At 64.5% G+C, this 24,856-nt stretch overlaps 1 protein-coding gene across 13 annotated transcripts in view; it reads right to left on the bottom strand.

Annotated features, from left to right (window-relative positions):
- The window catches only part of PLXNB2 (plexin B2), a 33,613-nt gene extending 9,286 nt beyond the window's left edge, over positions 1-24,327 (bottom strand). For 4 of the 13 annotated variants that reach the window (XR_012418526.1, XR_012418527.1, XM_074003402.1 and 1 more), the window contains exons 1-16: positions 24,234-24,327; positions 10,960-11,012; positions 5,715-6,813; positions 5,166-5,348; positions 4,949-5,077; positions 4,171-4,271; positions 3,889-4,015; positions 3,339-3,492; positions 2,314-2,428; positions 2,132-2,240; positions 1,921-2,022; positions 1,232-1,324; positions 792-873; positions 519-676; positions 288-436; positions 26-134 (exon numbers count right to left, since the gene is read on the bottom strand). Coding sequence is in view for 10 of the 13 variants with exons in the window: in XM_045363368.2 (XP_045219303.2) it covers positions 26-134; positions 288-436; positions 519-676; positions 792-873; positions 1,232-1,324; positions 1,921-2,022; positions 2,132-2,240; positions 2,314-2,428; positions 3,339-3,492; positions 3,889-4,015; positions 4,171-4,271; positions 4,949-5,077; positions 5,166-5,348; positions 5,715-6,800 (2,697 nt within the window). In the remaining 3 variants the exon portion in view is untranslated. Of the gene's footprint in view, positions 1-25; positions 135-287; positions 437-518; positions 677-791; positions 874-1,231; positions 1,325-1,920; positions 2,023-2,131; positions 2,241-2,313; positions 2,429-2,909; positions 3,095-3,338; positions 3,493-3,888; positions 4,016-4,170; positions 4,272-4,948; positions 5,078-5,165; positions 5,349-5,714; positions 6,814-9,841; positions 9,889-10,093; positions 10,327-10,959; positions 11,013-11,624; positions 11,678-16,915; positions 17,188-20,567; positions 20,870-24,233 lie in introns of those variants that run through there. The other 9 variants (XM_045363371.2, XM_074003400.1, XM_065521939.1 and 6 more) reach the window with 9 other exon arrangements.
- Positions 24,328-24,856: the final 529 nt, after the last annotated feature.

The following is a 24,856-nucleotide window of genomic DNA, read 5'->3' as shown; positions in this document are numbered from 1 at the left end:
CAGGTCCCCGAGGCCAGGTGCTTACTTGGAAGGTGAACTGGACGTTGGGAGGCGAATGACCGAGTTTCCCAAAGACGTCCACCTCGACACCCCCAGTGAAGGGCGCCTCTGCAGCCTCAATCACACACACGATCCTGGCGGACGACAGGCAGGGTGGCCCAGGCCCTCCCGACCCACCCCTACCCTGACACCCTCACCCCCTCAGCCTCTCCACCCACCCCGTCACCTGAACCCCAGCGTGGGTACTGACACGGCCGACGGGGCCCGGGCCAGGGCCGTCCACTCACCGGGTGGACACGGAGTAACTTTCCGGCTGAAAGGCGCAGTTCCGGCCAGCCACGGAGATCCTCTGGATGTCCTCTGCTCGGACACCCAAATTGGACCCCAGGATGGTGATGCGGATGCCGCCACCGAGGGGGCCTGTCTCAGGCTGGATCTGAAACCGCAGAGCCGGGTGAGCAGAGAGGGGCTCAGGCCAGGGGCACGGGAGGGTGTGGGCCAGGCTGCGAGGGGCTCACCCTGGTGATGACGGGCGGCGGGCACTCGGAGGTGGCGTTGCACAGGGCCTCATACACGCACCTGCTCTGGCCCCCGCACCACGCACACCTGTAGTCAGGGTGAGCGGCCTGGCACAGGCTGCAGTCGCTGCGGCCAAAGGAGCAGTTGTAGAGGGTCACTGCGGGGAGAGCTGCCATCAGCGGTCACCCCGTGCCTGCCCGGCCCCCACCTGTCCCCACGGTGCCCACCTGTCCCCCTGCCCACCCCCCACTGCACCCGCCCATGGCCCCCACCATGGAGCTTGCTGTCGATATTCTTGCCGTAAGACTTGACGTAGAGATGCAGAGGCAGCGTCTCGTTGGCATCGTGGGACAGCTGGGGAACACACAGGGGCACACTGCACTTCCCGCCCCCACAGAGGGGCGCGGGTCGGGGGTCACGAGGGCAACCACCCTGTGGCCACCGGGTCCCTTCCCAGCCAAGGGCAGCAGGGGAGGCCTTCAGGTGTCGGAATTTGGGGAACCCCACGGACACTGCTCTGCGCCACTCTGTCCCCCGGAGGCAGAGGGCAGAGGGGGCTTCTCCAGCAGCGAAGGGCACGGCAAGCCCCTGGCTGGGTTCTGGTCCCTGGGGTCTCCCTGCTGCCTCTCCCCTCACAGTCCTGGAGGTAACCCGCCACCCCACCCTGGGCCCTAGGGTCCAGCAACTGAGCCGGCCTGCCCTGGAGCCATACCTTTGGGGTCCGAAAGACGAAGGTCCCAGATTCCTGCATGCTCACTGGCTCCATGAACTTGAGCAAGTCACTGCCCACGTGCAGGGAAGAACCCTGCAGACCAACCCGTCAGGACCCTGGACGGGCGGCTCTGGTACCCTGGCCCTCCTCCCAGAACCCCCGCAGTCCCTCCTCAGTGTCTACAGTGTGAGCCCTCTCCTCACCCCACACGTGCCTGTCCCTCAGACTCTCCCATGCCAGCTGACCCCTCGGCCACTCCAGAGTCCAAACACCTGTGTCTGCAGAAGCCTCTGAACGTCCTGTGTGGGTGTCCCCTGGTCACCTCCACCACTCATCCACCTGAGGGCATCGCCCGGCCCACCCGGCATCGTGGCCCCCACAGCTCCCTCCTCGGGAGGTGGCACTGGCCCCTCAACCTCCGCACACCTGCCTCCTCCACCACCTCTGCTCAGTCCCATCCAAAGGCCCCCGCATGCTCCCTCCTGGCTTCTGTCCCTGATATATCCTATGCCCTCTACCTCATGTGGGGGTCCCGAGTTGGGGAGCACAGGTGGAGCTCAGGCTACCACACACCCATCAGCACCGGCCTGCCGCAGCCTCCCTCTGCGCCTTAGCCTGCCTGTCGCTGGCCTGCCGCAGCCTCCCTCCGCACCTTAGCCTGTCGCCGCCCGGCACCCCTCCCTCCGCACCTTCACGGTGTCCAGGTTCTTGCCCTGGAAGGTCACATCTGTCTCATGGTTCATGGGGATCACCAGGGGGCTGGGTTCCAGGAACTGGGGACAGCTGTCCTCCTGGGAGAGCAAAGCTGGTCAGGTGCTGCCTGGGCACAGCAGAGCAGCCGTGCCCTGAACAGTCCCCCGAGGGCCTGAGGCCCCTCACCATGTCCCCGAGGCCCCTCACCATGTGGGCACGGATGATGCCGTCCTCAGGGTTGGGCGAGGCCTCCCGGCACTCATGGTAGCGCAGGTCCCACTGGCAGGTCCAGCGGTTGCTCACGCAGGAGATGCACCTGCATCCAGAGAAGGTTGTGAGCAGGGCTGGGTGGGTGGGTGGGGCGGGGTCGAGGGGCAGGAGACACTCACGGCAGGTTCTCCTCCAGGCTCATGGCCTGGCGGCAGTCGTAGAAGGGGTACTTGTAGGAAGTGAGGAAGATATTGTCTCGTCTGAGGAGGAGCTGGATGGTCACAGCCACGTGGTCTGCAGACAACAGAGGGGACGGCATCAAGGTGGAGGCTGCAGGGCCGAGGGCCGGGCTGAGCCTCCCCTGGGGCTGACTCCGGGGGCCGAGGTGGAGACGCCTGGTCTTCAGATGGTGCATGCCAGGACGCCCCGCGCTCACGCTGGGCTGGGCCTGCCACCTGCTATCAGATCTCGGTTTGGGTGTCGGGCCCAGTGCGGGGTTTGCCTTCCTCCCCAGGGCCAGGTTGCTTTCGTACCCTCTGTTCCCGCAGGCACTGAGGGCAGCGGCTCCTTGGAGTCTGGGTAGGACCTGCCAGGTCCCTGCCCACGTCACTGTGTGGCCCCAGTGCCCCCAAAACTCAAGGGATATGGGTGTGACGCCTGCCCTGGCCCACATGTGAGGCCCTGCAGCCTCTGGGAACCGCCCTGCTCTCTCAGGCTGGGCTGGACACGGCAGGGAGGGGTGAGGGGCGTCTGCCCAGACGACGGGGCCTGGCACCTGGCACCCAGATGCTGCTCTGGACGTGATGAGGAAGCAGGCTGAAGACAAGTCACCCTTGCTTCGGGCCTGGGGGGCGTGGCTGCAGACAGCCCTGGCGGCCCTGCAGCCTCTGGGAACAGCCCCTACTGTCTCAGGCTGGACAGGGCACCCGGATGCTGCTCTGGACGTGATGAGAGAACAGGCTGAAGACAAGTCACCTTTGTTACGGGCCTGGGGGCATGGCTGCAGACAGCCCTGGGGGCCAGAACCTCCCCCACCACGCACAGCAACCCCACCACAGGCTTCATTCAGGCTGGGCCCCCGGAGTGGCCACAGAGTGTGCCTGTGCCCAGCTTGCACCCAGGGGCCAGCAGAGGCAAGAGCCCACGTGCACAGGGCCCCGTGTGACCGAGAAGGGCCACCTGGGGGCTTGGGAAGGGGCCTCACCCTGGCCTGGCGGCGTGATGGGGATGCTGCTTGGGGAGTTGCAGATGACGGTGCCGCCCTCCACACGGGCTGGGTGTGGCGGCGACTCCCCAAAGAGGCACAGCAACTCATCCTCCTTGCTCAGGGCGGGGAGGGGGCTGACGGTCAGCTGCACCTGAGGGAGGAGCCCTGCAGCTCACACCGGGAACCCCAAGTCCTGTCTGCCCACCTACCCGTGACTCGACCTCCCTGTGTGTGTGGGCGGACGTCCCAGAGGAGCCTCCAGAACCTGACTTCGCATCTTCCAACACAGGCCCCTCTGTGGTCACCCCTCCTGGGACAAGGCCTGGGTCTACCCTGGATAGGGACAAGCCCCACCCCTACCCACCCAGGTCACAGGGATCCAGGGAGCCAACGGAGGGCGGGCTCCATCACTAAGGCTCAGTGCCCGGAGCCCAGGCGGGGGAGACGTGGGGCCCTCCCCTGCCTGTCCCAACAGCTACTAGCCTGGGGGAGCCCCCACCTGGCCGAGCCTGGGTCCGAGGACCCCCACCCCAGCCCCACCACGCACCTCCCCCTGGGCCCGCCGGCTCATGTTCTGTGGCTGGGCGCTGGTGATGGCCACGCAAGACTTGCTCCGGCTCCACAGCCAGTGGCTGGCCTCCTCGGCCCGTGGACACTCGGCCTTCCGGGTGCATCTGCAGGCGCAGGGGGCGGCCTCAGCACTAGGACTCCCTCAGCCCAGGGTGGGGTCTTGTTCTCCTAGGACAGTGCAGTGTGTCCCCCGACCCAAGCCATGACCTACCAGGATCCCAGAGGCAGGCCGTGTCCCCGATCCCCCCCAGGCACTCACCGTCCCTCGACGACGCACCAGCCGCAGTAGGGGTCCTGCGAGTCGCGGCACTGGGTGCAGGTCGGGTAGCTCAGGCACTCCTGCACTGGCAACCGGAACACCTGGGGCAGCGGGGCCGAGAGTGGGACCGTGGCAGAGGCCACACGGGCCTTCCGCAGACCCTGGATGTTCCCAGACCGCCAGCTTGACCCAGCTTTGTCCCAGGGCCTCGAAAGCCTCAGAAACCTCAGGCTTGTTGTTAAACAGTTCTGGCTCTGTGTGGCCCTGGCCTGCTGGCCATGCCACGCCCAGGATCCCGATGGGAGCCCAGGGAAGCCGGGAGGTCTTGGCTGTGGGGTCTCCTGGGGCAGCTCCCCTCCTCTGTACTGGTTCCCTCCGAGGGGTACTCCTAGGCCCGGCCTGAGGGGCTCTTGCACCAACCCCCCACAAGCTTGGGGCCCAGGCCCACGTCCCCCACTGACTGAGCTCACAGAGGCTGTGCCGGGACCCCGTCTTGCCATCCACCCTCAGAACACCCAGGTCCCTTTCATCAGGACGGGGCACAGGCGGGGCCGGAGGGAGAGACCTGGTTGAGACCACACAGGACAGAAGGAGTGGCAGAGTCAGGGGCAGTGCCAGAGACACAGGATGGAGACGCTGCCCGGGACCCGTCCAGCCGCCCCTCTTCCAGCCCAAGGAGAAGGGCCTGGCTCTGCAGCACCCAGTCCTCTTCTGGCCCCCAGGCCTGTCATAAGGGCACACTTGGCCTGGAGTGGTCTCCGCGGTGCGTCCGGCTCACCTTGTCCTGGGTCATGGCGTACAGGCTGGCCAGGTCTCCAGACAGTACCAGGTCGCGCTTGACTCTCTTGTTTATCTCCACAAGGACAGAGTCGTACTCTGAGGAGGTGCCGTTTGGGGTGAGGTACACCTGTGTGCATGAGGGCAGGCTGGTGAGGGTAGGGGCCTCGTGCACAGACAGGCCCTCCAGAGCCTCCCTGCCCCAGCCTGGGCCAAACCTTGAGGATGCGGCCGTCAGAGGTGCCCAGAAAAGCCACAGTGTGGTTGTTCTCGGCGGTGACCGTCACGGCCGTCAGGTTCAGGCCTCCACGCTGCAGCACAGCCGTGGCTTTGAGCCCGTCGCGGCTGCCCAGTGGGTAGGGCAGGTGCTCCGAGCCACACGGGAAGCTCTGGCTGGAGCCCTGCGGACCGCAGCGTGTCAACGGCAGGCAGACCCCCCGTCCTGAAGGGCCCTCCCCACTCGGGCTCCAAGACTTGGGACAGGCCCTTCCCCTCGGCACATGTGCCCCACACACGTCCCGAGAACAGGGCCCACATGGCAGGGAGCCCCACCGTGCTGTTGTGTGACCCAGTGCCCGACACAGGCCTGGGACTGGTGCCGGCGTGAATGGCACTGAGACACGCAGCACCTACCCACGCGAGCACCCACGCTGGCGAGAACCACGGCCACATTGCTCACGTGCACCCTCCCCAGCAGGCTGGGACACGCAAACCCACACACGGACGCCTGCAGTCCGGGCCCCGCAAGAACACACAGAGGCCCGTACCGGCGCGTGGCCGCCGCACAGGATGTCGCCGTGGAAGGGCTTGTAGAAGATGTCACGGGATTCCCGTGGGGTTGTAGAAGATTCCCAGGTGCCTGTGTAGCAGGCGTTGCGGTTGGCCTCCATCTTGGCGTGCACCTCGTCCAGCGGGAACAGGCAGAGGCCCGCACCAGGCCCTCCACTGCTCCGGCCGTCTCTGCTGAAGGCAGCGTACAGCACCCTGCCAGAGCCAGGCGCGGCCACGGAGGCCGCCAGGCAGGTGCCAAAGGCCGCGGCATTGGCGTCGGGGTCCCGACACTGCAGGTCCATCTCCAGGTAGGAATAGTAGTTGGGGTCCTCTCTGCACATGCGGGCCAGCAGCGTGCGGTTCTGGGCCGGGTGCTTGTCCTGCTGGTTGAAGACAAAGAAGACGTAGGGGCCGTCCTCGAAGGCCGCCACGAACTGCTGTGTGTTGGTGGACAGGTAGCCGGCCTTGTAGGTGGCGTGGTCCGTGTAGGCTTCAAAGGCTTCCCTGCTGTCGGTCCGGTCCAGCAGCCGGGTGCTCACGATGATGCCGTTGTCGTGCGGCCCGTTGCCTTTGCCCACAAACAGCACGCGGTCACCGGGACCCGTGGAGCTCACCAGCCCCACCGTGGCCACGCCCTCGTCATTGCTGGCCACGAAGGACTTCTCGCCGCTGCCGTCCTCGTAGAACAGGCGGAGGGAGATGTTACTCAGGGCACGCAGGGCGCAGATGCCCTTGAAGAGGCTCCCGCACTCCACCAGGCGCTTCCTGGGAGGGTCGAGCAGCAGCAGCTGGTTGACATTGTCAGTCATCTCAGCCTCGTGGCACTGGCTGGCCTCGATGGGCGGCGTGCACTTCTTGTTGTCCAGGGCCGGGCCCGTGGCCACCTGCTGCTCCAGCTGCAGCTTGGCATCCAGCTGGTAGAGGGCATTCACCGCCCCCAGGTACACCACGCCTGAGGCCTCGTCCACAGCCAGGTGGTTCAGCTCTCTCTCGCTGCGGAAGAAGTCCAGCTTGCGGGACCTCAGGCTGCCCGCCGCACCCAGCAGGCCCAGCAGGGTCAGGGCCCAGAGCCGCAGTGCCATTGTCCCCGGCACCCTGTGGGAAGAGTGAAGGGTCAGGGGAGCCCCGGCCCAGAGGACCCCCCATCAAATCCCTCTCCGGGCCCTGCCCCAAATGTCAGAACATGGGACAGAGAGGATCATGCCACTCCACGAACTGAGGAACCCGGAGCTCCGCCCCTTCCTGCTTCACACCCCCGCCATCCTCAAGATCTTGCTGGAGACCACCTCCCAGCCCTCCTCAAGGCCACCTTGACCGACCACTGGGGCCAAGGCACTGCCACTGCCTACTACAGGATCCCTCCCGGAGGTGCTCACAACACCGGCAGGCCTAGTCCCGAGGCAAGGAGTCGACGCCCCCAGAAAGGCTCTCAGCTGCTCACACACACGCCCCCTGACCTGTGACCCCAAGCAGCTCCGGGTGGTCGGGAGGCACTGGCCCCAGCGCATAGGCTCAGGCTGACAGACCGACCCCTGGACGTTGGAACAGGCAGCTCACATATGGGGTGGAGGCGAAGTACACGGGAAATTGGAGGCTCGGGTGAGAGCGAGGGGTGAAGGACACGAGAAACTGGAGAATCGGGTGAGAGTGAGGGGTGAAGGACACGGGGAAACTGGAGAATCGGGTGAGAGCGAGGGGTGTACTGTGCATACCCCAGCAAGTGCACATGCTGTTTACAACTGCCCACCAGAGCCCCAGGCGGCCTGACCGCCTCCAGGCCCCCTGCCCTGGTGCAACAGTGGAAGCCAGCAATCACCCACCACTCCTCGCACGTGGCCCATGCCACCCCCCAGGGCAGAGCGTCTGATGGGGACACAGGGGAGGCAAGAAGGGGACCTGGGGAGCCGTGAGCAGCTCCAAATCCACCAGGTCTCAGAAGGGGAGGCCCCCAAGTGTTCGTGCTAGACAGGCTGTGTCCATGTGTGTGTAACTGAGCACGTCTCGGTGTGGTGTCTGTGCCTGCGTCCGGCCTGGGTCTGGGTGGATGAGGGGGATGTGTGATGTGACAGGTGAGCTTCTGAGGACCAGGCTGAGTTAAGGGTCTCCCAACAGAAGGACGATCCAAGGCCACCCAGGACATGTGTGGTTCTCCCTCCTTCCTTCCCTACCAAACTCAGGTGCATCTTGGGGGCTCAGATGCAAGTGGCAGACAGGGCCCTTCTGCCTCTGAGCTCTTCCTCAAGGTGGTCCGTCCCTCTCACGCTAGGGACCCTGCTCCATCCTGGCCAGTGATCCCTGCATCAGCCTCCCTGCCAGTGCCCCCGCCTCATGCTCCCAACCACCCCCACTCCTGGGCCCACTGTCATCTTCCCTGAGTGCACCAACCCTGGGGGCTCCCAGGTGTACAGGGCAGCCCTGACATGGCAGGTGCCAAGGGGGTCCAGACCTGATGGCAAAGGGTCACGAGGGATGCAGGCCCTGGCCTCCCCCACCTCCCTGTGCAGGCCCACGCCGTGCCTCCAGAGGGACTGCCACACCCTCTCAGGCCACCGCAAGTGTCACCTCCCTGCATACGTCTCATCCCCTCGAAACGCAATCCTCTTTCTCACCACCTATTTGAAAGTTCTGCTGGGCCTGGTGGCTCACGCCTGTAATGCCTGTAATCCCAGCACTTTTGGAGGCCGAGGCAGGCGGATCACGAGGTCAGGAGATTGAGACCAGTCTGGCCAACGTGGAAAAACCCCGTCTCTACTAAAAACACAAAAAATTAGCCGAGTATGCTGGCACCCGCCTGTAGTCTCAGCTACTCTGGAGGCTGAGGCAGGAGAATCACTTGAACCCGGGAGGTGGAGGTTGCAGTGAGCCGAGATTGCGCCACTGCACTCCAGCCTAGGTGACAGAGTGGAACTCTGTCTCAAAAAAAAAAAAAAAAAAAAAAAAGTTTTAAGTGTGGAAACAACAAGTCACAAAATGCAAATGTTTCCACATCTCTGTGTCTCTGACGGCCAGGCTGAGCCATGACAGCCTTGTGACCCATTTCTCAAGTGAAGAAACTGAGGCACGGAGTGAAATTTGCCCAAAGCCACACTGCGGGCATGGGTGGGGCTGGGATTCTGACCTGCAGTGGGAGCAGCTTGGCCTCTGACCACTGCGTTTCTCCACCCTTTGACAGCCCCCGGTCCCTGTGGCCTCTCCTCCCAGGAGGGCAAGGAAGCCCGCTCTGTTGCTCTGTAGCCAGGGGAGGTGTTTCTCCCGAGCCTCAGCTTTGGGTGAAGCTGCATCTACTGGCACAGCCGCCCTCCACCTGCCCGTGGCACCCCGTTCGGATTGCCCTCACGCTTCCTGAAATCTCTTGAGGTGCGACCAAGATGCAACCAACCGACAACATCTGAACCACCCCAGGGCCCGCATGAGTGAGACGGGGCTGCACTGGCCTTCCTGCTCCCTGAGGACGTGCCCATCAGACAGGCAGCTCCTGCGCCACACAGAACCCCCTCCCTGCACCGGGGATTCAGTGCTCAGCTGCTGCCCAGCTCCTGAAGCCCCCTGCCCAACCCCTGGAGCCCCCAGGTGCCCACGAGCGCAGCAGCCGCTGGGAGGGGTGACACCCACAGGCCAGGGAGTTCCTGGCCACTTGATGGCAGAGGCTGGGCAGGGCCAGGGGACCCCAGGCTTCACCCCGACAGGGGTGATCAGCCAGAAGATGCTGGTTTTAGTGAGACAGGAAGATTCTACGAGCCCACGGGAACCTCTGGGCGCGACCTTGGGGGAGGGGGGTCTATGCCCAGCTCAGCCAGGGTCCCCCGCTGTGGCTCAGTGGCCTGTCCAGGGGGAGAGGAGAGGAGGGTATGGAAGTCCCAGGCCTCCAGGAGACGCCCACAGGCGACAGCTCCAGCCCATGGCCCTACCAGGGAGGGGCAGCGCCTGCCCGAAGGCCCCCCAACCCCTGCTGCGCCCCCCTCCCACCCACGGCCATCCGGGGGCAGGTCCCGCGGGCCCCCGCCTTCTAAGTGCACCCAGTGGCGCCAGCGGGGGCAGGCAACAGGCAACAACCAGGCCCCTCGGCCCTGCGCCCAGGCCTGCTGCCCTCCCGTCCCGGCCCGGCTCATCCGGCCCAGCTCACCCGGCCCAGCTCGGCGGTGGCCTCGGCCCTGCGCAGCTCCCGGGAATGAATGGAATGCGCCGCAGCCGGGAAGGAGGCGCGGGGGCGGCGCGGGGGCGGGGCCCACGGTCCCCTCGGATCTGACCCGTACTGAGGTGGGGCAGCTTGGAGAACCCTGTGGCGCCCCCAGCCCCAGGAAAAGCAATGGCTCTGGGCCCCCACCGGCCACCCCTCACCCGTCCCCATCAGCTTCCACCCAGGGAAGCCACTCACCCACCCACCAGGGCTGTAGGGGCCCCGGTGCCGGAAGAAGGCTCTGCTGTCCCTGCCAGGGGCTGGCACACCCTAAGTGCTCAATAAACACCACCGTGTGCCACCGGGGAAAGCCTGACTCGGCCCGTGCTCCTAGGGCCTCGCCGGCCCAGGCCTTCCAGGGTGGCAGGCGACGCTGGGGTGACACCCTACAGGTAGCAGCTGCCTTCTCGTTCCTGGACAAACAAGGCCTCAGGTGACCTGCCTGCCCAGGCCCAGGAGCAAAGGGCAACCCACCGGACCAGCAGCAAAGCTCAGGCAGTGCAGGAGGCGCCCGGCACAGCCAGCTCCACTTCCTGCTGCCTGTGTTCCTGGAACAGGAGGGAGGGCGGGCAGCAGGCATTTCCTGTTCTGAAGCCCTCCTGGGACCCCCACTTACGGGGCTGGCGGGGATTTCCTCGGGCCCTCTGGTGCCTTCCTCCTGGCTGAAGCTCGGAGGGGCACTTTCAGGAGACCACACCAACTCTGTCTGCTGCTGGCCCACCAAGCATCTGCACGGGCACCCCCATCACCACACCCCCAACGCCCAAATTCCCAGCCCTAATGTCCCAGAACCCGGTGCTCCAGTCTCACTGCAGACCACTCCACCTGAGCGAAAGCTTGGCCTCAGAGAACCGGGGGGCCTCACAGCGTGCTGTGGGCAGGGAAGCTCCCCACTTCCATCCAGGCCAGGCCATGGGAGGAGCAGCAGAGTGACACGTATGGTTGAAACCTGGCTGGACAGAGGCTTGCAGACACCACATGGCAGTTCTAGATACCTCCAGCCTCCCTGTCCACATGGCCCCAGCCACCCACTGCCTTTCCCAGGTGGAGTGCAGCCCCCTCACCGAGGCTCCAGTGATCCAGCTCAGTTTCTGCTCCAGGCCAGCATCGAGATTCTCTAGGAGGCAAAGGAGAGACGCCGGTCACAAGAGGAGCCCAGTCACAAGAGGAGCCCCCTACCTCTGTCCCATGCTGGTGGGGGCTGGGGGAAGAAATAACCCACAGGACCCTATCTGGCCTTTGCCTTCTTCCTCTGGCTCCTGCGCAGCCCCTTCCTCAGACACCTCCAGGGCTCCTGGCACTCCCCTCTGTCAGAGGCTTTCTGCCTGTTTAAATTAGGTATGGCTATTACTTTGCTTAAAATAAAAGTTGCTTTCTGAGGTCGGGCGCAGTGGCTCATGCCTGTAATCCCAGCACTTTAGGAGGCCGAGGCGGGTGGATCACGAGGTCAAGAGATGGAGACCATCCTGGCGAAGACAGTGAAACCCCATCTCTACTAAAAATACAAAAAAATTAGCGAGGCGTGGTGGCGGGCGCCTGTAGTCCCAGTTATTCAGGAGGCTGAGTCAGGAGAATGGCGTGAACACGGGGGGTGGAGCTTGCAGTAAGCGGAGATCGCACCACTGCACTCCAGCCTGGGCGACAAAGTCAGACTCCATCTCAAAAACAACAACAAAAAACATTGCTTTCTGAAAAATATACACACCCATGACCCCGAAATTTCACTTACTAGCTGTGTGACCTTGGGCAAGTTACTTAACTTCTCTGTGCCTCATTCCCCATCTGTGGAATGGAGAATGAATAGTGAGCTACCCCCAGGGGTTTATAAGGACTAAATGAATTCATTCACAAAAAAGTCTCAGAGTGTTACACTGTAGCATTCAGCAATGCTTGCTATTGTATCTTCCCTTGTTATTGTATCTTCTAGTTCTGGATAAACACCCACTCTACCCACAGGGAGGCACAGACCCAGGGTGCTTCTCGGCATGGTTGGCTTTAGCGAAAATGTGGCAGCCACCCAGCATCCCACCAGAGGATACTGTGCAAGACTACATGGTAGATGCACGTGCGTCTGTGCTGACTCTGATAGAGAAATCTGAGTGCAGGGTTTGGCCCCATCCATCTCTGAGAGGCTCCAGAAGGCCTCAATCCAAATTCAAAATAGTGGCTGGCTGCGGTAGCTCACGCCTATAATCCCAGCACTTTGGGAGGCTGAGGCGGGCAGATCACAAGGTCAGGAGTTCAAGACCAGCCTGACCAACATGGTGAAACCCCATCTCTACTAAAAATACAAAAATTAGCCAGGCGTGGTGGCACGCGCCTGTAATCTCAGCTACTCAGGAGGCTGAGGCAGAAGAATCGCTTGAACCAGGGAGGCAGAGGTTGCAGTGAGCAGAGATCGCACCACTGCACTCCAGCCTGGGCAGCAGAGCGAGACTCTGTCTCAAAAAAAGAAAAGAAAATAGTGGTGAACTTTGGGAGCAAGGAGGAGGCCACTGCACTCCAGCCCGGGCCGGAGTGATACTGTCTTAAAATACATACACACACACAGACACACACGCACACCCCCCCCCCCACAACAAAACAGTTCAAGGAACTTGGACTACACCATGAACTGGCCGGGTGTGGTGGTGCAGCCTGAAGTCCCAGGTACTGAGGAGGCTGAGGCAGGGTAGCTTGAGCCCAGGAGGTTTAGGCTCCAGTGAACTGTGATTGTGCCACTGCACTCCAGCCTGGGCAACAGAGCGAGACCCTGACTCTAAGATTAAAGCAGAACACAAGTTTAAGACTATATTTACATATTGCTTGTCTAAAGAAGAAGCTGAGCCAGGCACGGTGGCTCACACCTGTAATCCCAGCACTTGGGGAGGCTGAGGCGGGCGGATCACCTGAGGTTGCAGTGAGCCGAGATCGCGCCGTTGCACTCCAGCCTAGGGAAAGAGCAAGACTCTGTCTCTCAAAAAAAAAAAAAAAAAGGAAAAGGAAAGAAAGAAAAAAAAAAAGAAGGTAGGCTCCACTCTGCCTCAGGACGTGACTCTCCAGGCCCTCAACAGCCACCACCACAACCAAGGTTCGGCTACTGAATCCTGCTCAGGCCCCAGAGTCCACTCCAGCCTGGCCAGGTTGGGTGCCAGCAAAGCGCCTCCTCCGGCAGGGCCAGGCCCCACTCTCCTCCCACCCCACCAGGATCCTCATGTGCCCTGTGCAGCAGGACCCAGGGTTAGATATGCAGTAACACCAGCAGCGGGGAGGCGGGAAGGGAGGTGAGCGTCACAGCTGTACATGGATTGTGCTACCGTGCCGCACAGGTAAGGGTTAACCCGGCCAAAGGGCTGGGGGAGGATGAGGTTTGATGGGCAGAGAGTGTCCTTTCGACCTGAGACTCAACAGCGCCTTTGTGAAAAAGGCAAACTCCTCTGGCAAACTCAGAAGCCAAAGCACAGGGCAGCACCGGGCCTCCTGAGAAAGCCGGGACCCGCCGGGACTGGAGTGGAGACTGCAGCTCCTGAAGGAGGTGGCAGCCATGGCGGTGGCACAGTGGCCCCAGACCTGCCACCTTGAAGGGACGCCATGCCAGCCTGTGTGCCCCTGTGCCCACTCCCTCAGCCTCCTGCAGCCCCCAAACTTCTCCCTGCAGCACACCCCCAGGCCCCAGCCTCCACCAGCCCAGGCCCTGGGGTTGGGGGGATCAGCCAAGGTCAGGGGAGGCTGGCCTCCTCCCTGCCCATCCCGCGCCCCCTAGAACGACCTCCCCCGAGAGATCGATCCACTCAGGAAGCCAGAGGCAGGGCCCATACTTCACTCTCCTGGAGGGGGCTTCCTGCTGTCCTCTCCCCTGGCCCTCACAGTGGAGGAAGGCCATGGATTACCCCTCCCAGAGAAGAACACCAGGATCCCTCCACCCTCAGCCTGGGGCCCTTCCTGGCCCAAGTCTGCCTCCTCTGCTCGGCCTCTGGCTTCTCCCACCTCCATCCATCTTGCTCTCAATACTGAGCCAGGCTCCATCTCCCTCTCACAGGATTCCCGCTTAGCTATCCCAGAAAAAGGAGCTTCTTCCTTAGGTGGCTGTGGTCACACCCGAGGCTGTTGCACACACAGACCTCAAGGCCTGAACTCCGGAGCCACACCAGTGAGTTCACACCCCAGGTCTGTCACGTTCTGGCTGGCTCATGTGGGCCATTCAGAAAGCTGCTCTGTGCCTCAGTTTCCCCATAGGTAGTCTGGGGTCATTATGGCACCCACCTCAGAGGGCTGCCTTGAGGTTGAGTGGGTGTGGAAATCTTTACAGCTGTGCCCACTCAGAGAAGGCACCCAGGGAATGCCGCCTCACGGCATTCCCAAGTCTGTGTTCACCGTGCTCCCCAGAAAGCCCCTGCCCATCCTTTAGTCCCAGAGACACCCTCTCTAACCCAGCCCCTGAGGGACTGGCCTTCTCTGTGGTCTGTGGTCTTCACCCACAGGGCGTGGCCACACACCCCCACCCCCTGCCCCAACAAGTCTCAACACTGGATCTGGCCACTAGGCACCTGCCGGTCCAAACTCAGTGAGCCAGGAAGGGGTGGCGACATGCAGGGGTGGGAGCTAGAAAGTACACCTGCACCCTTAGGTCACCCCCAGGCCAACAGAGCAGAAGGGTCTCCTCACCCAATCAGAACTCTGATGGGGGCCAAGGGCAGCCCAGGGATGCTGGGCCTCCCCCCTCTGCCCTAGACAGTCTAGGAGGGAGCAGGAGCTGCTTGCTGGCTAGGCGCCTGTGGTCCCCTCCTCAGGTCCCCTTTTTTTTTCTGACCAGCAGCCCCAGGCCCCTTGCACAGGCTGAGTCTGTCTCCCACCCCTCTCACCAGGTAAAGGTAAACAAGAGGCGGCCGGGCGCGGTGGCTCAAGCCTGTAATCCCAGCACTTTGGGAGGCCGAGACGGGTGGATCACGAGGTCAGGAGATCGAGACCATCCTGGCTAACACGGTGAAACTCCGTCTCTACTAAGAAATACAAAAAACTAGCCGGGCGAGGTGGCGGGCGCCTGTAGTCCCAGCTACTCGGGAGGCTGAGGCCGGAGAATGGCGTGAACCCGGGAGGCGGAGCTTGCAGTGAGCTGAGATCCGGCCACTGCACTCCAGCCTGGGCAACAGAGCGAGACTCCGTCTCAAAAAAAAAAAAAAAAAAAAGGTAAACAACAGGCATCTAAAGGGGAAAGACAGAGCCCTACTCCAGATGAAGTCAAGAGTGGGGGCTGCCAGGTCCCCCAACTCCTGCCAGCCTTGGTTCTGAGACTGCCCCAAGTCTTGGCTGCACTGGGAGACGGTTCAGCAGGGGGGCTAAAATTGGGGGTTCTGCCTTTCAGTATTTTCAAGCAAACAGACTGAGCCATTCTTTTCTTTTCTTTTTTTTGAGACAGTCTCACTCTGTCACCCAGGCTGGAGTGCAGGGGCACGATCTTGGCTCACTGCAACCTCCGCCTCCCGGGTTCAAGCAATTAATCCTGCCTCAGCCTTCCGAGTAGCTGGGACTACAGGTGCACGCCACTACACCTGGCTAATTTTTTGTATTTTAGTAGACATGGGGTTTCACCATGCTGCCCAGGCTGGTCTCGAACTCCTGAGCTCAGGCAATCCGCCTGTCTTGGCCTCCCAAAGTGCTGGAATTACAGGCGTGAGCCACCACACCCAGCCAGACTAAGCTATTCTTAATGCTAAAATCAAACCAGCACAAAGCAGTCAGGCCCAGTGGGAGGAGGGGCCCAGCTTGGGGGTTGCTCTTGGCCAGGCCAGGCTGTGGGCTCTGGCAGGGGAACCAGAGAGGGCAGGGGCCAGAGGAGGGGGCAGAGGAGGTGGATGGGCAGCTGCCAGACCGGGGCCAAGATGGGGACCCAGGCAGCAGCAGCAGCCATGGAGAACTAGGACAGCTCAGGCCTAGGCCTGGGAGGACAGGAGGGGGTGGCATGAGCACAACCCTCCACTGCTGCGGTGCAGCACGCAGGGGTCCTAAGGCTGTGCGGCCCTCCGGGGCTCAAAGGACTGGGGTGGGCACAGGCCCTGCACTGGGGGACCCCGGTGCGGGGGCGGGTGAAGCAGCCTCGACAAAGTGAGCGATTGGCTGCCCCAAGGCCAAGACGCATCTGAGAGCTGCCGTCCGGGAACGGGGAGACAGGCGTCACAGAGAAGCCAGGGAGCCCCCGCAGCCAGCAGCCAGAGGGCCGGGCCAAGGCTAGCGACACACGCAAATCTGCAATTAGCCCAGAGCGCTAAACAAATCAGAGGAAACAAAACAGGAGCGCCGGCGAATCCCAGCCTCCGCCGTTTTCAAAACAAGCTCGAGGGGGGCGCCGCGGGGCGGGGGCCTGGGGGGTCGGCAAGGACCCCGGCCGCCCCTCCCCGCAGCACCGCGCCCGTGGGTAGACGCGGGAGGGACTGGTCCGAGAGCGCGCGGGAGACCCGGCGAGGGCGAGCCGGCGGCCCCGCCACCCAGCCTCACCCGCCGCTGACCCGGGCCAGAGTTCAGCCCAGGAGGCGGGGGCGGTCCCCCCGGAGCCAGCGGGGCGGGGAGGAGTGCCTCCTGGGTGGGTCTGCGAGCCCGGTACCCGGCCAGAGCCAAAGGCTGGCACCCCGGCCTGTGTGGAGCGCCCTGGACTGTTCCTCCCGGACAGACCCAGGTGGCACAGCCCCTCCCCCCGGCGCCGGCGCCGCCAGACTCCCCGGAGGGCGCAGAACGGTTGCCAGGGAGCCAGGGGCAAAGCGCGCCCGGGGCCAGGAAGCGCGGGGACTAGGCCCGGGCCTCCTCGGCGCCGCCCACTGCCCCCCGCAAGCCTGAGCTCCGCGGCCACCTCCCGGGGACTCCGGCGCCCCGTCCGCCCCTCGACCCCGCGCACCTGGCGCGCACCTGGCGGGAGCACGTGGCCGCCTCTGGGACAAACCTTACCAGGCCGGGAACCCAGGGGCGGGTGGGAGCCTGACCCGAGTAACAATGACGGCGGCGGCGACAGTCACAGGAGCGCAGGAGACATCGTCCCCGCGGGGCGCTCACCTGGCGTCAGGCACATCGGAGCGCGCGAACGGCCATTACCTAAGTCCTCCGGGCCGGGGAAGGGGCGCGGGGAGCGGCTCCGCCCCGCCGGTGGTGGCTCCGCCCGTGCCCCGGGTCGGTCTCAGGGCTCGGCCCCTCCCGGCCCAGCTGCCAATCATGCACGACCCTGCCCAGAACAGCCTCCCGCAGGACTCTGGACCCAGGGTCAAGGCCAGACTCACCCGGAGCAAAGGCCGAGAGCTCCCGGCGCAACCCGACCTAGGAGCTGGGGTGGGGCGGGGCGGGGCTCCAGGGACAGACTGACGTCGCGGCCTGAGCCTCGCGTCAGCGTCTACAGCGATCCCCGCTGGACTCTCGGCCGAGGACCCCTCCCAGGTGGAGGCCGTCGCGCCCCTTCCCCACCAGCCTGGTTCCAGGGCGGGGCTCCTTCTTTGGGGCCAGCCTCCCCTGCAGTCTGGGCTCTGGGTCCCAGCAGGAAAAGTCACCCTGGCTGGCGGCAGCGACGGGGTCACCAGCCCAGGATCCTGGGGGTGCCTCAAGAAGCCCCAGCTCCTCCTGTCACCTGCTCCAGCCGGGCTGGTCACAGGCCCCACTGGTCCACACCTCCTGACGCACCCAGGCCACCTGGTACCCAGGCACTCTGTATTTAGCCCTGGCCCTCAGGCACCCCCTGAGCTCACCTGGCCATGCCCAAGGGGCCTGCCCCAGCCCCCTCCCTGCCTCACCCACCCCAGCCCCCTCCCCGCCTCGGTACCAAGTGAAGTCCCTGTATATGGTGGGTTCCCTAGACCCGGGCCGCAGGCTGCCCTCCCATCCTACACACAGCTTCGAGGCCCTCCTCAGCCTCCTCTCTGGCCACCGCCCACTGGCGCATCTGGAGGAGGGTCCTCGCCAGCCCTGACAGAAGGTGGGATCCAGTTGGCTATGGTGCCCTGTCCCCACATGCGCCAGGCCTGCAGAACCATTCTCCTCAGCCACCCCTTTTGGGGTCCCAGCCCCCATCCTGTCCAGCCTGGGCACAGCTGCAGACCCCTCTTGCTACACAGCGGTCCTTCGGGTCAGAAATCTGGGCAGCGCAAGGCACCCACCGATGTCCCTGTGCTTCCTGAGGACCTCCTGCGGGAGGGGCGGGCACTGCCAGGTGCTCGGGGCACACACATGAAACCGGTGGCCACTGCAGGAACCACTAGCTCATCAGGACGGGACGTGTGGTCAGACAGCCAGCGGCCACGGAAGGACTCTCGTGGGATTCTGGGGCTCGGTCACTTGGAGTCTCTCCTGAAAGGAGGCCTCCAGGCCCACCGGTGCCCAGCCCCACCTGCAGGCTCTCCTCTGAGTGGCCCCCACGCATCTCCCCCTTTCCAGTTCAACCCCACAGCACCCAGCTGCTCAGAGACCAGGTCCTGCCTGGATGCAGCTGGCTCAGGACCAGCCCCCGCCCACAGCCCCCTTCTCACCCCCGGGGTGGGCGTGGGGGGTGGATGGGTGAGGCCCCAGCCAGTGAGCAGTAAGCAAGGCCTGTAATCTCCCCGTCAGCCTGTCAGAGCCTCAGCGGTCACCCCAGCCCCGCCTCTCCCATCACTGCTGAACCCCACAATTAGCTTGGGGCGCCGCGCCAAGCCTGTGTGCCAGACACCGCTTGCACACATGACCACACATGTGCAGACACACACGGCTGGGTGCTGCCGGAAGAGCTCTGCCAACAGGGTCTCACCCCAACACCCAGAACTCGCCCCCAGTACAAAGAGCCTGGGAGAGATGCCTCAGGCTGGGGCACTTGGGTTGAGAGAGGCAGTGGGTAGCTGGGATCTTGGCAGTGGGGGTCTCAGAGCCTGGCATGCCTGGAGCCCCGAGGGAGGGGCCGTGTGTGGCATGGGGGAAGGGGGCGGGGGCAGGGCCGTCTCAGCAGGGGAGAGGGGCTGCATCTGCCCAGGATGACTTGGGGGTGGCATGGGGGAAGGGAGGGCAGAGGCAGGGCCGTCTCAAAAGAGGAAAGGGGCTGTGTCTGCCCAGGATGAGTTGGGGGCTGGTGAGGCACAGGGTGTTGCGCAGGATCTGGGTCCAGGCCAAGGGTGAGGCGCCCCAGGATGTGGGCTGGGCCCCACAGGGGCAAACACTCAGGGCTTTGGGAGGCTAGAGGGACCGGGATTTCCCAATGAGGAAATGCCCATCTCAGAGTGGGGGCAGGTCAGTGAGTGGGAGGTGTGGCCCGTGGCCGGCGCTGTGTGGGGAGGTGGGTGCCCCTGGAGGCCAGGTCCAGCCCCTTGCTCCACGCGACGGCTTGCTCTGTTAGTGGTGGAGCTGAGGACTTCGAACCCCCCAGGGTCTGGTCAAGGGTCACTGGGCCCTAGGTCTAGATGCGGAACTGGGGGACCCTCCGGCGAGCTTTGCTGGGCCTGGGTGGCCTGCCCGGGGTGCCCCGCCTTCCCGCCCTCCTCCCTAACATCCTTTTCTCCTGAGGTCCCTCAGGGTGGTCACCAGATCAGGCCTGGTGCCAAGATGGGAGTGGGGAGGCCAAGCCCCTCAGCTCCCCTGGCCAATCTCTGAGGCTGAGAGGGACTGGGGGGCCATGCTGGAGCACCTCCCTCCCACCACCTGCCCCTCGCCCCTGTCAACTGCTGGCTCCACTTAAAATAGCTTCTCCCCCTCACTGGTGGGAGGGAGGCCCTGGTGTCAAGCCGGTGAGGCTAGAGCAGGGCTGGGCACGGGGCCTGGGCTCAGCAGTGTTCTGTGCCCTCCATCTCCTCCAAAGCAGGCCCCAGCTCTGAAAACACACCTGGCAGGGCCGGGATCCACAGTCCTCACCTCCTGCTGGTCCTCAAACCCCGTTCTCCATGGCTAGGTCTCTGAAAGACTTGGATTACCCCCAAGCCCCCCGCCATCCCGCCAAGCTGTGGCCCCCATGCCACCCTACCACCTCTGAGTCTCCCTTGCTTCCCCCAGGAGAGACCCCCCACGCTCCTGCTTCTGGCCTGTCCTCAGAGCCCCAGAACTCACCTAGGTTCAAAGCCAGACCCCAGCTGAGGATGGAGCCTGGGCCCCAGGCAGGTGCAGTGAAAATCACAGAGCAGGCTCCTACGCCGGCCACTCATGCGGCCTGAGGCATAGCCCCCTGGAAACTGCCTCAGCCTTTAGCACCCCGCCTCGGACCAGCAGGGCAGGGAGGTTCCTCCTCTGAGAAGCCCTCAAAGCTGCCTGGAAGGAGTGGGCAGTGCCCCCAGCCACCAATCTGACAGTGGTCCAATCTGTCTCTGAGCAGGTGGCATGCTGGCTCAGGGGTCCCAGACCACAGCAGAAGGTCACCTGGGAAGACAGCCCCACCCCTGCACAGGGCTTGTGGGCAGGAACCGTCCCAGCCACGGGGCAGACGCCCTTGCCTGGCCCCTCGGGGGGCCGTGTTCACACAGGAGGCCTTCTCAGAGGTGGACACCAAGCATTTTCCTCTTTCTCACTCTTGCTGTGGGGCCCAGCTGGCGCAGCATCGGGCCCAGAGGTCGGTGCTGGACACTGTGACTCCACCCAGGGCCCCCCCAGGGAAGCTGCTGACCAGCTGTGCCAGAGGGGCCAGGGGCCCTACCCCCAGGAGCCCAGTCCCTGCCCCTGATGCTGCTGCTGCTGGCAGAGCTGGGGGTAGAACTGGGGCAGCACCTACCTCTCCTGCTCCAGGCCTGGGCCAGGACTCAGCGGGCACTGGAATGAGGAACTATTGGCTTTCAGAAGCCAGGAGACCTCAGGGGGCTGAGGAAGAGAGCTGGACCTGCCCCCAGGCACCCTGATCCCAGCCCAGGGCAGTCTCCTCCCTCACCTAGCCTGGGACACGAGGCAGCTCAGGTGTGGCCTCGGCCAGGCCTCGGGGGTCACCCCCAGGGAAGGCCACCAACCACAGTGGGCCCTCGGTGTGGGCCGGTCTCTGGATGTGAAGGGCTCCAGGATCTGGGCTGCAGAGGCAGGACTGTGGGAACTAGAACCCCCGGCTCCTCGGCCAGGCCAGCCCCAGTCTCCTCCCCAGACACAGACATCCCCAGGGGGTGGGGCAGACCTGCAGTACCACCAGGGGCAGCCTGCCCCACCATCCCTGGCTCCACTGGGCCTGGGGCCAGTCACTGTCACAGGTTCCTGAATTTCACAGAGCAGGGCAGACCCACGGCGGGGGGCAGGGTGCCAGCATTCAGGGCCAGACAGCAGGGGCCCAGCCAATCCCTTCACACACTTGGTCTTCAGAGAGGAGGCTTCTGAGCCAGGAGGGCCACTGTATTGGGGCCTGGCTTGAGGCCACACCTGTGGCTGGGGGAGCCCAGAACAGCACAGGCTCCTCCCCTGGTCCGCAGAGAGAGGCAGGGGTCCTTACAATCTGGGGGTATGCGAAGAAGCAGGCCCTGTGTCAAGGGATGTGAAACCATGGAAAGGAAGAAAGTGGAGGAACCTGTGTAGCTCAGAAAGAGGGAAGCGAGGGCAGCTGCCTTCCCTGGGGCCCCAGAGCCCGAGCACCCCCCACCAGCTGTAGGCTCTGACCCACCCTCCCCATCCTGTAATTAGTCAGAGACCCAGTCCCACCCCACCCACAGCCCCACCCCAAACACAAACAGCCACTACTCCTAAGGGAGGGAGGGGCTCGGCCCAGCCCCAACCCCACCGAATCCCCCACCCCCAGAGAACCTGGATCCGCCTCACAGAAGGGAGGTCAAGGCTGGGGGGCCCCTGGCTGGCCACTGGGTGAGTTCTGAGCAGCTCACCACCTCATCCCCAAACCGCATCCAAGGACGGCTCTGGGTACAAGAGGTTCCCCACCAACTTCCAAGGAGGGCGGCCAGGCTGCAGCCAGAGGGACAGAGGCATGAGCTGAGTGAGAACTCCCATCTCAGGGGAAGGCAGCCCTCGTGGCAGAGGCCTGGCATCCAACTGCCTGCCTAGCTTAGAGAAGGCACAATATGAGGGGCCGGAAGACACAGTCTTTCCCAGCCAGTGCACCCCTGCCCACGCCCATGTCCCAGGGGGACCATCGGTTGTGGCTGGCACAGCATGAGGCAGGGGGCAGGACACAGTGAGAATGGACGACGTCCTGGGCTGGGAGGAGAACTGTGCCATATGGGCCCTCCCCAGCACCTTCCAATCCAATCTCTTCTGCTCCACTTCCCTGGGCCAGGGCCAAGCCCCTGGGCTTTCTGCACTTGGGGCCAGCTGCCGGCTCCACCTCCCCGATGTGGTCCCCATGCAGGCTGCTGGGCACACGCCCCGGGTGCACACACAGCATGGACCCAGAGCGCCCGGCAGCCACAGCCCTGGGCACACAGCGTCGCAGATGACTCCTTACACAGACCCATCTCTGGCTTCAGTCTCCCCACTTGTGGGATGGGCTCACAGGCGCCATATCCACCGGGGGTCGTAGGCGAGGCCTGGCTGTTGGAGGGGCTTGGAGGGAGGCTGATCCATTAGTCAGGAGCTGAACAGGGAGTCAGTTGGGGCAGGAGGGCCCCCTGAGGAAGACCCCAGTGCCGTCCCTAGCAGCCTGGCCTCGCTCCTGCCCGTTCCTCCCTGGCACGCATAGGTCACTGGCACAGGGTGTGTCCCTGAACTTGGGTCTGGAGGGTGCCTCAGAGGCTCTTCAGACTACCGTTGAGGCTTCTCGGGGCGAGGGGGTCCCTGGGTGGGCCCAGAGCTCCTCCCATCCCATGGTCTCCCCCAGAGGGGCCTGGGCCCACTGCAGGCTCAGCAGGGCCTGCTGGGGCCAACCTTGGGGCCTTCTTCAACCCAAAGGTGACGCATCTCCTCCCCGCCCAGTCTGGGCAGCTGCAGTAGAAAGTGGCAGAGCTGCCCGGACTTGCCTGTCCTCCTCCTGGGGCCCTCAACCCACGGCCCGGAAGTGGATCCCTCTCCCACGCTGCAGCCTCCCGCTTCGGGTGACTGGACACGGCTGGATAATCCAAAATAATTCCTTCTTGGCAGGCAGCCGGTGGGGGAGGGGGACTCACATTCCAAACCCTTGTTTTTCTCAGTAACTTCCCTCTACTGGGGCAAGGAACCCCTGGCAAGACCTCAGGCCTCCCAGACACCCCAGACAGAGGTGGGCCCCACATTGGAACCTTGAGAGGACTCAGATGTGCCAGGCCCACCTGCTTGCTCCTCAGTCAGCTCCGCGGATTTCTATGCAACATGTAAAAAGCTGACTCGCCACAAAAAAATGCCCGCTGGCCCTGCCCGCCGGGGGACCCTCACCTCTGGGCAGGAAAGGGAGGGCTCCTCCCACCAGCTGTTCAGCTGTTCCGTGCCAGGGTCATCTGGGCACGGGGCAGGCTGAGAGACCCCAGTTCCTGGCAGCCTCACTCTCCCACCCGCAAAGGGCTCCTGAGGAAGCTCAACTTTAAAGCCTGGCAGGCTGAGCGGAGCCTCCAAGCAAGGGCCAAAGTCAGACATTAAGTGGGGGGCGGGGGGGTCCAGGGAAGGTGGGGCCCAGGGAGCCCTCCAGGCCCCCCGAGACCTGCCGGGTTTGGGGCCCACCCTCACCCCCTGTCCTGACTCTGCCACAGCCCACAGTGGGCAGACAGACCCCTTTCTTCCTTTCCCAGGGAGCTTCGGGAAGAGAAATCAAGGGCCTGGCAGGAAGCTCCAGGGCTCCCGGGCTCTGAGACCCCCAGATGACAGCGGGAGGCGGGCTCCCCAGATCTGCCGAATAGCCCGACCAGGGGCGCTGGCAGGACAGGGGCTTCCTGCATGAGCAGGGTGCGGAGGGGCACGGTCAGCAGCGGGGAGGCAGGGCCCGCGCCACCGCTTCTAAGACTTTCTGTGTTTCGGGGTGTCCACCCAGACGCCACCCTGGGAACCGCGAGGAGGCCCGGGCCGTGGGGTCTCGCCAGGTGCGGGTGTTCTCCGCCCTGGTCCCCCCGAGCCAAGCAGGCCCCAGGGGTGCGGGGACGGCCCCCGGGAGCTCGGGCAGAGCCAGGCTCCTGTGCCGCTGAGCCTGGGGCCGGCCCGGAGCGCCCGCACCGCGGGACCATCTCCGCTCGGCGCACGGAGCTCGGCGGCTGAAGAGTGAGAGGCAGGCGCGGAGGAGGGATCCGACGCTGCTCCGGAGGGACGCGCAGCCCCCGCCGGCCGGGCCCGTCCCCCGAGTCCCCACCGGGAAGGGCGTGGGGCGGGAGCGGCCCGGGCCTCGCCGATGGACCGACGGACGGGGCCCAGGCCCCGGGAGCCCTCCGCGGAGCCGCAGCCGCCGCAGGTCCCCGGGCCCGAGCGCGGCAGGCCCGGGCGGAGCGGCGCTGACGGCGAAGCCCCCCGCGCCCAGCGCGACGTCCCCCGCAGCCCAGTCCCCCGAGCTCGGTACCTGCACGTCCGCCGCCAAGGCTCGATGGCGCCCGGGCCGCGCTCGGCGCTGCGCTCTGGCCCGCGCTGCTGCCATGGAGACGGGGCCTTTGTGTGGCCGAGGAGGGGCCGGAGCGCGCGGGAGCTGCCGGCCCCGCCCCCGACGAGGGAGAGGAGGGGAGGGCGGGGAGAACAGGAGAACGGGGGAGAGGGAGAGGAAAGCGGAGGGGGAGAGGGAGGGAGGAGGGGGAGTGGGAGAGGGAGGGGGAGGGGAGGGGGAGAGGGAGGGGGATGGGAGGGGGAGGGGGGTGGGAGGGGGAGGGGAGGGGGATGGGAGGGGGAGGGGGAGGGGAAGGGGAGGGGGAGGGGAGGGGGATGGGAGGGGGAGGGGGAGGGGAAGGGGAGGGGAGGAGGAAACGAGGGGAGGGGGAGGGGAGGGCAGAAGAGAACGGGAGGGGAGGGCACGGGAAAGGGAAAGGAGAACGGGAGGGGAGGGAACAGAGAGAGATGGGAAGGGAAGGGAGAATGGGACGGGAGGGGAGGGGCTGGGCCTGCGCCCCCTGCGCTGCCCCCATGTCTCCCCTGCCCCAGCAGCCACAGCATCGTTGGGTAGGTTTGGGCACCCCAGTTCAGACCCAGGTTCAG

Source organism: Macaca fascicularis, chromosome 10 (assembly GCF_037993035.2).
Source record: "Macaca fascicularis isolate 582-1 chromosome 10, T2T-MFA8v1.1".
In the NCBI taxonomy this organism is placed as follows: domain Eukaryota; kingdom Metazoa; phylum Chordata; class Mammalia; order Primates; family Cercopithecidae; genus Macaca; species Macaca fascicularis.
This window is presented reverse-complemented; position numbering and strand designations above follow the sequence as displayed.